This window comes from Lathamus discolor, chromosome 1, assembly GCF_037157495.1.
Source record: "Lathamus discolor isolate bLatDis1 chromosome 1, bLatDis1.hap1, whole genome shotgun sequence".
NCBI lineage: Eukaryota > Metazoa > Chordata > Aves > Psittaciformes > Psittacidae > Lathamus > Lathamus discolor.
The window spans coordinates 21,855,790-21,871,692 of record NC_088884.1 but is presented as its reverse complement, the minus strand read 5'-3'; the positions used below and the strand labels follow the sequence as shown (position 1 = coordinate 21,871,692).

Sequence of the window (15,903 nt, the reverse complement as noted above, 5' to 3'; positions counted from 1 at the left end):
TTTCTTTTTTTTCAGTAATGAAGATTATAAAATATTGGAGAAACTTCTACAGGGCTGTGGCATACCCTTCAAACTTTGAAATGTCTTATTTTTTTAGTTATATACACTTTAGCTCAGATGGAAATGAGCTGATTTCAGACATTACAGGGTAACATTCTTTGACTTACTACACTGCTTTCTGGGGATTAGATTTGCCTACAGTATTCCCTGTCAGAAGAGATCCCTTCTTGATTTTCATTATACATTTGTGATTATAATTTCATGTAGAGAAAACAAGGTTCTATTTTTCCAGTTTCAGACAAAAATTAGATGTCAATTATTCTGTTTTACTTCAAATTTGAAACTTTATTTTAAATTTTACATTCAAGCTCAAACATCAGTAACCAAATGCAGACTAATCTTCGATAAAGTTAAGCAAGCCTTTACATGCAAACTATTTTTGATATTTCAAATTTTGAGAAAATTAATATTTGACAACTAGAGAGAACCTAAGCTAAATAACATGCCTAATTTTAAGAATAATTCCCTGCTATTAGACTGTTTGGCTAAATGAATACATAGAGAAAGATGGAAATAATTGATTTTTCCGCCAGTATTCTGGAAGATAGCAAGAAGAAGAAGGATTTTTTATTTTTTTTTTAATTTTAGTGAATACAAGAGATTTGTGGCTATTTTATGACCACAAAGAAGAATGAACTCCCTTATAAAAGCAGACCAAAAAGTTTCAAAATGAGAACATGAACTACTGCTGCTGTTTTTCTTAGAAGGCACATTAAAAGTCTGTGTACAGCATTTAAGTGCAAAGGAGGTGACTGAAGGCAATCTCTGAACACTGTGATAGCAGTAAGCATGCAAAGGAAAAATAAGACAGCATCCTACCATTAAAATCTGGTAATCCAGAACAGCTTGACTGAAAAAAAAAAGTCTTTTATCTCACTGATAAAATATTTAAAATAAACAGGGTGGGGAGTGGAGTGAAAAAATGTTAAACCAAAGATCCCCACAGGGACCAAATTAGCCTAAAAGAAAAGCAGCTATGTTTATTTAGAAGAAAAATAATGTTTTTACAAAATCCAGCCCTTCTTTTGGTGGGGTTTCTTTTCCTGCCTAAACATAGTTATAAGGAATGCTGTAAACTCCAGTGTCATCTTAATGACGCTGAATACACCTCCTGGGGATTGTGAAATGGGACTGCTATACTGGAGGTGAACTGGTGATTTTTATGCCTGACCCATGTCTAGAATTTTTGAAGCAGCCATTTGCACCTAAACTCCATAAAACATCAAATCCAGATGTTTACTGCTACTCAGGCCCATTAGTATGGAGAATTATAGAGAAACAAAGGAAAGGACAAAGGCCATATTAAAATAATTTACTTTCAGAGAAAAATACTTTAGGTAACCATAGGCCAGGGTTTGATTTCACACTATTACTTCATTATAAATCAGATGTTACTACAAAAAAAAAATTCTAGAATTTAGGCATTTGTGAAATTTCTTTTCATAGCCTAAGCTTTCCTGATCATTAGAAAATAAACAAACAAAAAAGAGTACATCCTCATTAAGGATGTACTTGGCATGTAGCCAGAAAACATATTTCTTTTTCATATTATGCCTCCGCAAGTTCTAAATCTGAAAGTACAAAGAACCATGTTTCTCTGGAGGGAGATATTCATACCCACTGTGGTGATAAAAAAAGACATAGCTGTGAAAGCATTGCAACAGCTGACCAGTAAATGTAAGTGGAGACCAATTTCAATTACATTCCTTTGGTCATATATTGTTTTGAAGTTTGACTGGGGATCCCATGTCCTTTATGAACTAGTTAGACTGTGATTCACTGTGAAGAGGAAAATTCCTTTCTCACAATCTTCCAGAATTCAATCTTTTCAGGCTTTTTTTATATAAGAGATTTTTACCTACTCATAAACTTTTACTACAGCTGATTTTTTCATTTAGCCTCTCATGTTCAAGACTCTGAAAGTTGTCTTTCATTTATACAAATACCACTAAAGAGTCAAAGGATGAAAATGCGTTGTTTGTGGGTTTTTTTTGTTCAAACCTGGGGAAAAAAATAAAATCTGCAGGTTTGGTAGTGGTGAGAATATCCCTTGCAATTATTTCCATCAAATGCTGGTGTTAATGGAACCTGTAGTAGTACATTTGAAACTGTTTCTCCGCTCTTCTTCCCAAACACCACTACATCCCCCCTCAAAGGAAAGGAAAAGAAAGGGTAAGGAAAGGAAAGGAAAGGAAAAGGAAGAGGAAAAGGGGAAGGGAAAGGGAAAAGGGAAAGGAAAAAAGAAAAAGAAAAGGTTTCTTTTATCGTTCAGAATGGAAATAAAAAATAACAGGTCTCCCTTGAAGCATGTTACCTTAGAGACAGACTCTGATAACTGAAGCCCATAGCCAGTCGTCTCATATGGAGCTAGAGCTGGGTTGGTTATTTTTTTTTCTTTCTTCCTATTCTATTTTAGAATTAACATCTGCTTTGTCTATGATCGAAGTATCTGTATGAGTGTATGTGTTTGTGAAATATGCATGGCTGTGTGCCTATGAATCCATATAGGAATGTAAAAAAACAGGTTTCAAAGGAACGTGTGAATTGCATTTATCAGAATGTTTCGTGTTCTTTCATGGTCTTCTGTTTTTACTTTTTTTCAAAAGAAAGAATAAAAGGAATATCCCACAAAAAACATTGCTCAAAGGCCTTTTCTAAAACACTAAAATAGAGACTTTGATCTCTTAAAAGCTCTTAGTTTTGAGTATAAATGCCCATGACTGTAGCTGACATGTTAGTGAAAAAGTATCCCCAACCTGCTTGTGCAAAAAGCCAACTTAGTAAAAAATATTAAAGAATTTTGGTAAAACGTAATTTTACTTAAATAAAGGAAAAACAACAGCAAAGTATGGGCTCAAAATATGAAATGTTTTTGTCTGTTGAAAGATTGCAACAAAATCTCTCATTCTCCATTATGCTTTAGTGTAGTGGGTACTAAGTGCCACTTTTGTCCATTCAGAATGAATTGTAATTTAATTTATTAAAATTATTTTTTTTAATATCTTGCATCAAAAATGTTTCCACTATTGGCCGAAGAATTAACTGTCTTTGTGAGAGTGAGTACATGAATTGTTTGCTGAAGTATTTTGTGAGTTTCTGAGCAAATGAGAAGCCACAAGACTTTTGGATATTTCCATACTGCAGTTAATTTGTGACTGTACCAAAGGAGGTGTATTGGAATGGGATTTTATTTAACTAGATTTGGACATGAATAGCAGTGAAGATACCATGTCAAGGAGTTCAGTGGGAGCACAGAGACTGCAGAAGACTCAAGTGCTTATTTGTAAAGCTAAGCTTTCCATACAGCCACATCGGTGACCATTGGTTTCTTGGGGTAGTTAAATGAAGGTAGCTCTGTATAGAATGCGTGGCTGCATTCAGGCGTTCCAGCTACTGTCCTTTGGCATTAAGGAGATATTTACATTTTGAGCAATTATTGCTTGAGAAATTTGAGTTCTCTTGACTCTCTGTTGACTCGTACTCTAGAGAATTATTGCTAAAGGCATCTAAGAATACACAAGAGAATGGCAGCAACCTGACCACGTTTTAAACTAATTCCTAAGAATTCCTGGTATTCAGCACCAGTGAAAATCCCATGCAGAACAGTCACTTACCTTATTTTTCTTCAATATTCAAAATTCTTAGCATCCAAATTTATCAAATAATGAATTATCTGCTTAAAAAGAGTGTCTTGATGTATTCAGAAAGTCACAATGCTATTCCTGTTTTCGTAAACAGAAATTCAGTGTGGAGCATCTTGTTGGTATCTCCAGCAGTCTTTGTGCTGAGCTAGGATTCTGGCAATTGGAACAGACTTTCAATATAAACAGGTCTAGATTTTCTGAACTTTCATTATAACCAGGGGAAAGAAGGAATGGAAAAGGAGGAGAAATGCAATTGTCTGGTTTTCCTCATGTTACCTTGCATCATGTGATACTGTCAGAAGTGTGCAGTCTCTTGTCAGGCAGAGGCCTTGTCTGCTTGCGACAGCAGCAGACACTCTCCTGTGCACCTCACAGAAGAGCTTCTTAGAGTCTCTGACATCTGTTCCTCTACTTGGAATAAGAACTTCTCTGCCTTCAAATGTTTTGGTAATATATTTTGGAAACATTCCCAAGGCCTGCATTAAAATTTTTTTGGCCTGGTGACCAGTCATATAATTCATCTTAAAAAAAAAAAAGCATACTTGAAGGCATCTGAGAAAGTGCTGCCAGGTAGGACTGGGTCCCAGGTGTGCTCTGGCTATTTGTCTTGATCTTTTTCAGGAACAATGTGATTTGTGACGAAGCTGCCATGAAATAATTGACTTGCAATTGATATATACTGAGTCAGGTGGGGTATGCCTCTCTATGCTGAGAAATTGATAGTTTAAAGCAACTGCATAACTTGATCATTCCCTTTTCACAACGGTAAGACTAGTTATATACATGGAGAGATAAAATAGTTCAGGATAAACTGGTTCTGAGTAATATGGTTGTGGTCCCAACACTGAACACACTAGAACTGACAAAGTGTCCTTTCTTGTGTATCCTACTTAGTTGGTCCATAATGTAGCGCTGGATCCTAGCTGGTATTTACATTTGACTTCAACTTCAAATCTTTGCTTCAGGAAGTTTATTTCTTAGTGCAAGTTTCCTACCAAGTCTGCTTACTGTTTTCCAAATACACATTCAGCATCACTTCTGGGATGCATTCAGCATCACTTCTGGGATGCACCTCCATATACTTGAGTATTTAATGATTTACAATTAGCAGGCCGTCTTGTGAATTCAGAACCCATGAGAGCTAAAATGAATATTTATTAGAAAATTATCATATGTTTAGCTACCAAAATGATGTAGGTACTACATTTCCCTTTTGTTTTATTTTTTTTTTTTTTCATTGCAGAATCATTGTTGTAAGAGCAAAAAAAGAAAGGAAAAAGCTTGCTGATCCAGCATACTGACAATATCTTCAAAATCTACCAGTTTTTTCTTTGGTGACCACCTTTTCCCCACAAGCTGTGTTATACAGAGCAACTGTAAGCAAGCCAAGCCTTAGCATGGAACAATTTGTTTAAGATGTGATTTTTATCACAATGGAAAGAACAACTCAAACCCATAGTATTGTAGATCAGGTCTGGTTATGTCCCTCTTTTAAAAGCGCATGAGTTCCCAGCTGCTAACCATGATGCAGAGTGGCTGATTGTGAGTGGGGCAGCTCCTTCTGTGAGCCTGATTTCCAGGTGCCACCTCTGCTCTCCTTCATTTCATTGTCTCCTGGCCCCAGGTGCTGGATATCAAACTTGAGAACTGTTAGACACAAGATAAATGGGTACTTATCATTACTGTTCATGCCTGTAATGATGTACTGTACACAGTGAAGCTCATATTAACTGTTTTATTCCACAGATATAGCTCTGGGATGACTAAGTACAATCTCAGTTTTACAGGTCTGAGAACAGACAAAAGAGATGTAGCACAGTGTGGTGCTAAGATGTTTTTTCCTTTTCCCCAGAGTACTTGAAGACCTACTTTCCATCAGTTCCATCTTAATGTATTAAAAATTTGTGACAGATACAAGCCCTTTATTTCATCTTCTATGTCATATATGAATTGGGGAATGGGTAAAATAGGAGTGGGTACAATTACGGATATTTATTCCTAGTTGAACTGGCTGAAATGAGTCTGTCTGTCTAACTCCATTCTTGGTCTCACTAACATCGTTTCTGAGGGCTGTTCATAAATCCTTTTAATTGACCAGGTTTGAACACAACATTTCCTTTTCGGTAAGAAGATAGTTAGCTCTCATTTCCTCATACAAATGTTAAATTAGTCGTAATTTTAGCCAAGGGAAATTTAGACCAATGATTTTTTTTTTTTTTATGTTGTCGTGGTTTAAACCAATCCACACAGGTCGTCCACTCACCCCCCCCCCCCCCCAATCCTCCCCACTCCCGGAGGGATGGGGAGGAGAATCAGGAGAATGTAACTCCCACGGGTTGAGATAAGAACAGCCCAGTAACTAAGGTATAACACAAATCACTGCTGCTACCGCCAATGATAATATTGATAAGAGAAAATAACAAGAGAATATGATACCACCGCCGAACGAGTTCGACTCCCCCCGAAGAGAGAGTGTGCCCTTCCAGGTAACTCCCAGTTACCTCCCTGGGCATGGCGTGCTGTGGTATGGAATACCTCTTTGGCTAGTTTGGGTCAGGTGTCCTGTCTCTGCTTCCTCCCGGCCTCCCTCGTCCCCAGCAGAGCATGAGACTCACAAAGTCCTTGGCCAGAATAAACATTACTTAGCAACAATTAAAAACAATCGGTGTTATCAGCTCTCTGCCCAGGCTGGAAGTCAAAACACAGAGCTTGCACCAGTTACTAAGAAGGAGCAAAACGGCTCCTGGTAAACCCAGGACATATGTACATCCCCCAACAATGAAGAATAACAAACATTTTAGAAACCAGCAACAGAGACAAGCAGTCATCATGCCAAGTCAGTCAGAAATGCTGACAGAACAAAATATGTAGACACAGTTTATTCTTATGATTCATAGCCATATATCCTGCAGGGGCATTAGGTATCTGAATCATCTGCCCTTTGGCACCTCTGCAGTAAATGGTAAATCCACTGGTATAGTGTATAAGGCATCTGTTCTGATTTGGGGAAAGTCTCTTTTTGAGCGCTTCATAAGATTATCCTAACTACTGGCCTTAAAACCTGTTCTTTTTTAGTACCTCTGATAGCTATTTTAGAAGAATAATTATTCCTTATTCAGTTGCTGGCTCCTATGAATCCTTTTCCTAGACACTCATCTCTCCCTGTATCTGGGCATTTAGCCCAGGCTGTAGATTTCAAAGGCAGCAGGGTGCTGAGAGGTTAGACACCATAATGTTGTAAAAGTACCTCTGTGGATCTAGCATTTCATCATTAGCTGAAAATTGATACTCTGTTATTTGTTTGAGCAACAGCTGCATATGTAATATATAGACAAGGGTATACACAAAGTGTTTAGTGTGTTGCAGATAGCTTACACGATTCATTATAAATACAGCAACAAGGCTGAAGTGCATTTTATTTTGTTCCTGATAGTACTTAACACTTTCTTCAATGCAGAGATGCTAAGATGCACAGTACAGTCACGATTGAACTTGCTAGTGCAATGATGAAATGGTGTTTCTTCTGCACCATTTTGAATGAAAACAGCTTTTTGGATAGTGCAGTTTTTCATTGCTTAATATCCATTCCACACACATTGTAGATGGCTCTATATAGTGTATTTTTATATGTGCATTTTGTAATATTTGCATTTGAGTATTATATGGAAATAATGTTTTTTTTCCTAAGGGCCATTGCATGAGTAGGAATGGTTAAAAAATGCATTCTCAAAATTAATGAGGTAACAAATTCCTTTATGTAATTTTTTTTAGGATCTGTGTTATTTTCTGTGTCTGAATTACTCTGGGGACAGTTGAGAGCTTGGTGTTGGTATCAATTTCTATTTTTTGAACAGTGAATTGCTGATTGTTAAATGTACAGGCTATCTGCTAAATATTTATCTTTCATTTCATCACTGTTACTTGAGAAAGAGGTTGCAGTAAAGGACTTTCTGAGTATCTATCACAATAGCTTAATAGCAATTCAGAAAATTGGCTAAAGCTTTTCATAATACAGTGTCCATCTTTTCATTACTGGATTGTCAAAGATACCTGGTGAATATGAGGGTCACGTTCTATAGAGTCTCATCTGTTGTTGTTGTCAAATTAGCTGTCCATCATGGGGAGCCAGCTTGTGCATAAAAATGTGATCAAATGTGTTGACAGAAAAAGGCAATATATTCAACCTTAAAGCAGATAAGAGTAATTTATTTATGTTATAGCTTTATACTATTTATAGATCATAAAGAAAAATGTAAAAACAATTTTTGCTAGAAATAGAAGATATTCTGATTTGCAAATATAATTTCTTTCATGTAAAGCAGACAAGAACTCAGGATAAATCTATACTGTCGTATGCATCTCTCAATCTAATAAAATAATAATGTAACATCCCAAGAAATTGGTGTATAGCTGAAAAAAGGGATATGTTTACCTGTGACTAAAGCTGGCTGATTGAATTTGAAAGTAGTTATTTTTATACTGGCAGTTGCTAATTCCATGCTTCACTTATGCCATGTATAAACTTGAATCCAACTTAGTGTCTGCCTGTGCAAACAGCTATTGAGGTCAATGAAATTCTGTGAAAGCAGAACAAAATTTGATAATTAATCCCCAGCATTTTCTAAATATTACATAGAATAGAAGAAAATAGAATAGAATAGAACTATTTCAGTTGGAAGGAACCTACAGTGATCATCTAGTCCAACTGCCTGACCAGTTCAGGGCTGACCAAAAGTTAAAGCATGTCATTAAAGGCATTGTCCAAATGCCTCTTAGACACTGAGAAGTGTAGGGCAGCTTTGAACAATTCCTACTTATTCTTTGAGTAAAATAAACAAAAAAGGCTTCATGAACACCTTTATTTTGTTTGGCCTTGGCCTGTTGATCCAGCCTGTCCAGATCCCTCTGCAGAGCCTTCTTCCCCTCCAGCAGGTCAGCTCTCCTGCCCAACTTGGCATCATCTATAGACTTCCTAAGAATGCACTTAACTCCTCACCCAGATCATTGATAAAGATATGAATGCCATTCACTGCCACTCTTTGGGCCTGGGCATCCAGCCAGTATTTTATCCAGCGAAGGATACACCTCTCCAAGCTAAGAGCAGGCAGTTTCTCCAGGAGAATGCCATGGGAAATGGCTTTCCTAAAGTCTGGGTAGACAACATTCACAGCCTTTTTCTCATTCAATAAGTGGGTCCCCTTGTCATAGAAGGATATCAGGTTAGTCAAGCAGGACCTTCCTTTCATAAACTCATGCTGACTGGGCCCCATCGCTAGCTTGTTCTGTATGTGCCACATGATAGCACTCAAGACAATCTGCTCCACAACCTTCCCAGACACTGAAGTCAGGCTGAGAGGCCTGTGGTTCTCTAGATACTCCTTCCAGGTTCTCTAGATACTCCTTCCAGACCTTCTCGTATATGGGCGTCACATTCACTAACCTCTAGTCAACTGGGACCTGCCCAGTTAACCAGGACAGCTGATAAATGATGTAAAGTGGCTTGGTGAGCACTTCCATCAGCTCCCTCAGTCCCTTCGTGTGGATCCCATCCAGCCCTATAGATCTATGTGTGTCCAAGCGTTGTAGCAGGTCTCTGAGCCTCTTGGATTATGAGACTTCATTCTACTCCCCATCCTTGTCTTCCACCTCAGGGGGCTGGGAACCTGGAGAAATCTGATCTTACTATTAAAGACTGAAGCAAAGAAGGCATTAAATGTATCAACCTAATTTGTGAAGTACTTTGGAAAAACAGAAGGTTGACATTTTAATAGGGAGAACAAAACTGTTGAGAAAGTTGGAAAGCCTCCCCATATACAACATAGCCATCTAACTGTGTTTAGTTGTCTAATTATCTTTAATGTATAGACATGTATATGCCCCAGATCTTGTATATCAGAAAATAAATACCAGCATTCATTAAAAATACAGCAGCTCTTTTAAAATGCATTCTTAATCTTACTCGCAGTGAAGGTAATCTTCAATATAGAAGTATTAGATGCAGAGATGCAAAAGTATCATTTGCTTTCCTTCTGCCTAGTAACATGTTGCTTTTTGTTGAAAGCAAACATTTTCTCATTTTCTTTGTTTTTCTCATTTTATTAATGATTAGATTCTCTGCAAGAGGGTCTTATTTTTGGGAATAACAACAAGCAAGAGCAAATATTGGTGGAAGTTAGATGTACCAATGCAAATCAGACAACAGTTCTTAAAGAAAAAAGAATTAAAATAAACAAATTAGAAACAATCATAAAAAGATAATGTATGGTATAGGAAGTTGGTTCCAATCTGAACTCAGTGCTTCATGAAACAGGCTGAAGGAATTTCTTTCTTCGTATGCTTGAACATAGATAACTGTTGTAACCAGGAAGCAGAGAGAGATTCACCTGCACCAGTATATAAAAGCCATTAAAAATCACCAAGTAGAAATCTGTCCCTTTTTCAAGGACAAGTAAAATGTAGAGATTTCAATTAGCACTTTCTTCCTTCTGTCAGGAAGAGATATAATTTCTGAGTTTGTGTTCATTTGCTGTTCAGTAATTTAGAATATGCAATGACAACTACAAACCTCTTAAAAATCACAGAATCACAGAATCACAGAATCCCAAGGGTTGGAAGGGACCTAAAAAGATCATCTAGTCCAACCCCCCTGCAAGAGCAGGGTAACCTACAGTACATCACACAGGAACTTGTCCAGGCGGGCCTTGAATATCTCCAGTGTAGGAGACTCCACAACCCCCCTGGGCAACCTGTTCCAGTGCTCTGTCACTCTTACAGTAAAGAAGTTCTTCCTGATGTTAACGTGGAACTTCCTATGTTCCAGTTTACACCCATTGCCCCTTGTCCTATCACTGGATATCACTGAAAAAAGCCTAGCTCCATCATCCTGACACCTACCCTTTACATATTTGTAAACATTGATGAGGTCACCCCTGGGTCTCCTCTTCTCCAAGCTAAAGAGACCCAGCTCCCTCAGCCTCTCCTCATAAGGGAGATGTTCCACTCCCTTAATCATCTTTGTGGCTCTGCGCTGGACTCCTTCCAGCAATTCCCTGTCCTTCTTGAACAGAGGGGCCCAGAACTGGACGCAATATTCCAGATGCGGCCTCACCAAGGCTGAGTAGAGGGGGAGGAGAACCTCTCTTGACCTACTAACCACTCCCTTTCTAAATTAAGACAGCTTAATTAGGGATGTCATAATAACAATTAGAAATTATCTGTATGTATAAGAGAACATTTTACATACTCTGTTTGATTCTGTAACCACAGCATTTATTGCTAACCTTTTACTCTCTGTTGAAAAAACAGAGGTGTATGATAGTTCCCAGTACTGAAGAGCCACATTCTGAATGTAAGATAACCTTCAAATTGTGTCTCCATGGCTAACTGCAATCATGTGGCAAGGCTGGGTTCTTAGCTCTTATAAGTTGAGGTAGGTCAGTGAAGCTCAGCGCAGCTGATCTGTCTCAGAATGTTTAGGATTTTATATAAGTAACAGCTAACTGAGTTGTACTCTTTAATGAAGCATTGACTGTGTAAGTTCATACAGTGTCATTTAAAAAAAACCACAGATAATATAACTTTTGGCTATGCCGCTATATCTCAGATTAACAACTTCTTTACCTGTCTGGTTATGGATTATCTAAAGTGTGGCTATTTAGCAAGTTAAAATTCTTTTTCCTCCTTTTAATTTTTTTTAGGAGGTGTTTGTATTGCTCAGTCACTCAAAATCCCTCGGGAACCAAGACCAGGAGAATTTGAAAAGATCATCAAGCGCTTGTTGGAAACTCCAAATGCTCGAGCGGTCATCATGTTTGCCAATGAAGATGATATTAGGTGCCTGTTTCCTTATTTTATGTGTTGAAGATGTTTGTCTTCGCAGAGATGCTCAATTGGATGGTGCAGAATAGAGTAATGCAGGAGTTTCAGATTCAATTAGATGTTAAAATTCTTGTAAATCTGGTGCTAAGAAACTGAGTAGAAACTATATTCTGATCCTTCATTCTGTGGAGATTTAACCTGTTCCTAGTTCCTAAGAGTGCAGCTCCAATAGATTACTATTTGGTGACTGAAAAGGAAGAACACAGTAAGAATGCTAGAAAAATATGGCTAAAGGTTAAACAAATTAATTTGTACAGTACTGTATCTTAAGTTCACTACAGCTGTTTTTGAATATGCTTTAGACTGTGAAAACTGTTGACTAATTGGTTAGTATAAGCTTACTTATACATTGCCAGAGTTAATGCTGCAGATTCTCAAATTTTTTGTAAATGCAGTTTGTCTAATTAAACATTTGTTGTGTCTTTGCAGGCGTATACTGGAAGCAGCCAAAAAAGCTAATCAGTCTGGACATTTCCTCTGGATTGGCTCAGATAGTTGGGGGTCAAAAATTTCACCGGTTCAGCAGCAGGAGGAGATTGCGGAAGGAGCAGTAACCATTCTGCCCAAAAGAACCTCAATAGATGGTAGGAATGCACATGGCACAAACCCCTCATTTTCTGAGAGTGTTCAAGCACACTTGCTCTCTTAAAAAATAAATAAAAAAATTAAAATCATGTAGTCCTTGATTACAGGGAAATCAGGGAAAACTTTCTAAGTAAGTAACTTGAGTTGGCCTGATCCAATATTCATTTAATATCACTGTTGAGATGAGGAGATGATGAATCTGCAATTATCTAATCTTACAATTGTCCAATAATGAGAGCATGTGTGGTGAAGAGCTTCTTATCCATAGTCTAGTGGTTCTTCAGGAGAAAAACGGAGAATATTTGGTGGATGATATAAGTCAGCTCATTCTTCCAGGAGGAGATCAGTCTAGACTCTGCTTTCTTCTCCTAAATTTACTTTAAGAAGCCACTATATCAACAAAGTTTCTGATTTAGTGGATAAAGTGGAGGTTGTTGGTTTGAAACACCTTATTCCCAGGAGGGTACTGCATGCAGTACCATCTCTTACTGTCTGGGTAAGTGCTCTAAACTGGTAAATGATTAGAAAAACTAGGCACTATTGATGCTAGTTGGAGAATTTAGCCACATGGACATGTTTATAAAGAGCTTAATCCAGTTGATATGTGTTAGTCATTAGTTCATTATGGGTGCTGGGTTGTAGGGGTAAGGCTGGTGCAAAATCTGATCAGGTTTAAGCAGGAATCTTTATTTTCTCAACTGGGGTCATTAAATACATAAATAGAAACAGAATTTTAGGTTTTCTGGAAGCTTTCTGGTTCAATGGAGAGTTACACAGTGATTTTAGGTGACTTTGAAATTAAATTTATTTGGATCACAGTCTTTGACTAAGTAGTGATTATAGTCTGTCTAATTTCTTGTAGGTATCCAATTCTTTATTTCTGTCATCTGTGTATTAAAAATTAAGCCATTTCCCCAACTATCTGCATTGTTTTTTTTTTTTTTTTTTAGTGATAAAATTCTCCTGGAGCTTTAGAGACTCTTTAAGTGCTGTAGGTACTTGAAAAAAATCTTGTTCTACAGCAAATATGGGATAATGAAAAATACACAATTTTTCTAATCCTTAGATACTACTATGCTTATAAAAATATTATTATAGTAGTTTGTGCCTAAAGCTTTTTCTTGTGCTGATATTTATGCAACATTTGTTATTGTCTTTATATGACTATTTTAATGCTGTATCATATTTTAATGCTTCCTTCACTTCTCTTAAATGTAGGATTCGATAGATATTTTCGGAGCCGAACACTTGCTAACAATCGAAGAAATGTCTGGTTTGCAGAATTTTGGGAGGAGAACTTTGGATGCAAGTTAGGATCACATGGAAAAAGAAATAGCAATATCAAGAAATGCACAGGTAACTGTGAAAATACATTATCCATGAATTTACAAAAGTGCAGGAAAGGAATTGCTTTCTTTGCACTCTTGTGGATCCCTTCAATTCCCAAATGTATATTACTGTGTTGAAGAAAAGTGTGACAACTTTTTTCAAACCTGAAGAAAAAAATCATGGAAAATGTTTGATAAAGTTAGTAGTTAGTTAATACACACAGATTGCACAAATGATGGTACAGATTTTGTTAAAGACCTGTGACTATGGTTCAATTCCACTCATGTTTACAATGGCCTCCTCTCTCACCCCTTCTATAGTTGTCGATATAATTGTTTTTTTAGTGAATGGCGTATCATAGTAATTCTCATACTGTTATCCCTGAATTTTATGCAGAGAAAATTAAATTCCTGTTTGAACTACCGAGGTCTTGATGATAGGTCAAGTCATGGACTCATTTATTTTACAAACTGTGATTGAGAGTGGAGTAAAATTCAAATCAATACATTCTTATTACTTGACCTCACACGAAAAGAACAGGATTCTATACTGTATTATGAAGCTTAAAGTGTCTATGAAGTTAAAGCAAAAGCTATGTAACTGCCACTGATGTTCTCAAAGCAAGCCTGCTTGCTCAGGCATCATACCCAGACGCAAAGCTAATATAGCAGCTGCATCAGTAGCTCTGAGTTTCATCTCCCCTATGAGATGTTGACTTTTTTCTGTCCCTTGCAAAGTTTATTACAAGAGTGTTATCTTTGGTCTTCTGTGGCTATAGCAGACTGTTTATGTTACTTTTTGTGTAGACAGTTTTTTCCTAAGGTCAGAGCTCCCAGTGTCATTTTCTTAGCTACTGCCAGTACCCCCAGCATTGCTGGCAAAGACCATTTCTGTGACTAGAGGCACCAGCAATACCCAATTTTCTACACTACACACATAAGTCGTTGATGTTCCTTAATTTTCCCAACAGTGTTTTCTTACACTAAATAATACCTTCCATGTGGCACATGAGTGTTTTATTCACTTATTGCTCCAAGATTTCCGGCTAGTTGATGACTCTGACATGCAGCCTTTGTTATGGGTGTGCCTTTCCAAGATCTCTGCAAACAAAAGCTTCACACCAGCACCCCACTTCTGGGTTTGTCAGACATACTGTGTGGTCTCCAAGTTCATCATTAGTTCTGCACTTCCTGAATCATCAGATTTATTGTATGTATACTGTGCCATTCAGTCAAAGACTTACCGCATTGGGCCTCGCAACACACAGTTACGTCTCATACAGAAGTATGAAAGCCATGCATGCACTCTCTTATTTCAGCAATGATGTGTTGTCTTCTGCCTTTTACAACATACTCCAAAAAAAAAAAAAAAAAAAAAAAAGGAGGCGATACTCACTGGGCTAAATGATAGCTTATTTCTCTAATCCTTTACTCTTTGGCCTTGATTCGTATAGCAGCAAGTCATGGCTGGGTAGTTACCCATGTCTCGGAAGGGATTATAAGTGGAAAATAGATGCTTTTTAAAAGTTTTTCAGGTGGAATGAGTGGTGTGTGTGCTGTAGTTTGGGAAGCTCTAGATGTTACCACAGATGGTTATATGGCTTGTCTCATCACATCTGTCAAACTGAATTACCAAGTGAAAAGTAGTGTATAAAATGTATACGCCATATCTTGATAGAGTCAAAGTAATTTGCAATTTAAAATGGATATCTGTGTATTTTAAAAAACAAAACTATGGTATGCTCTCTATTCCTGAAAATAAAAATAAATGTTTTCTGCACCCAGAATGCTAACATTGTAACAAGGGATGGAATTAAGATGTGGGCAGTCTCTTATGAAGGTTGCACATGCATTTTCACTTGCAGGAAAAAAAACCCTATGAATTCTTCTGCAAACAAGGGTACCTACAAGTGCTAGGACCCTCGACTAAAACCACTTGAAGGTGGGTTAGTACAATAGAAAAGGCATTTGGACAGCAGCAGACCTGAAACAAGGTGATGATTCATCATGATCCCTTTGCTTACCTAACTCAAATATAAAGGGTTGGATAACAAAAGTCACCAAAATGTTTTCCTTTTAAGTAAGTTTATTCAAGAGATGAGGGCAGAAATTTGAAATAAATCTCTAGTGGTTTAAGGAGAAATGCTGGGTGGAGAATGGGAGATGACACACACACTCTCTACCCCCAGCCCCACAGTCTAGACCTGTAGAATTGCAAATGGCATCTTGACTCACCCCAGTTCATTTGACATAGCTTCCTCTGCACAAAACAGAGGCAGCAATGAAATCCTGGCCAGTAATTCTTATTACCACTCTCAAAGCAGACAAATATGTCTGCTAAAGATTAAAGAGGAGAATATCCCACCCATGAATTTCTCCCTTCATGGTCAAGTCTGCTCAAAATAATA

At 37.4% G+C, this 15,903-nt stretch overlaps 1 protein-coding gene across 1 annotated transcript in view; it reads left to right on the top strand.

Annotated features, from left to right (window-relative positions):
- The window catches only part of GRM8 (glutamate metabotropic receptor 8), a 352,304-nt gene that overhangs the window by 150,535 nt on the left and 185,866 nt on the right, over window positions 1-15,903 (top strand). Inside the window, exons 5-7 of the mRNA XM_065665020.1 lie at window positions 11,402-11,537; window positions 12,012-12,166; window positions 13,386-13,523. Of these exons, the coding sequence (XP_065521092.1) occupies window positions 11,402-11,537; window positions 12,012-12,166; window positions 13,386-13,523 (429 nt within the window). The remainder of the gene's footprint in view (window positions 1-11,401; window positions 11,538-12,011; window positions 12,167-13,385; window positions 13,524-15,903) is intronic.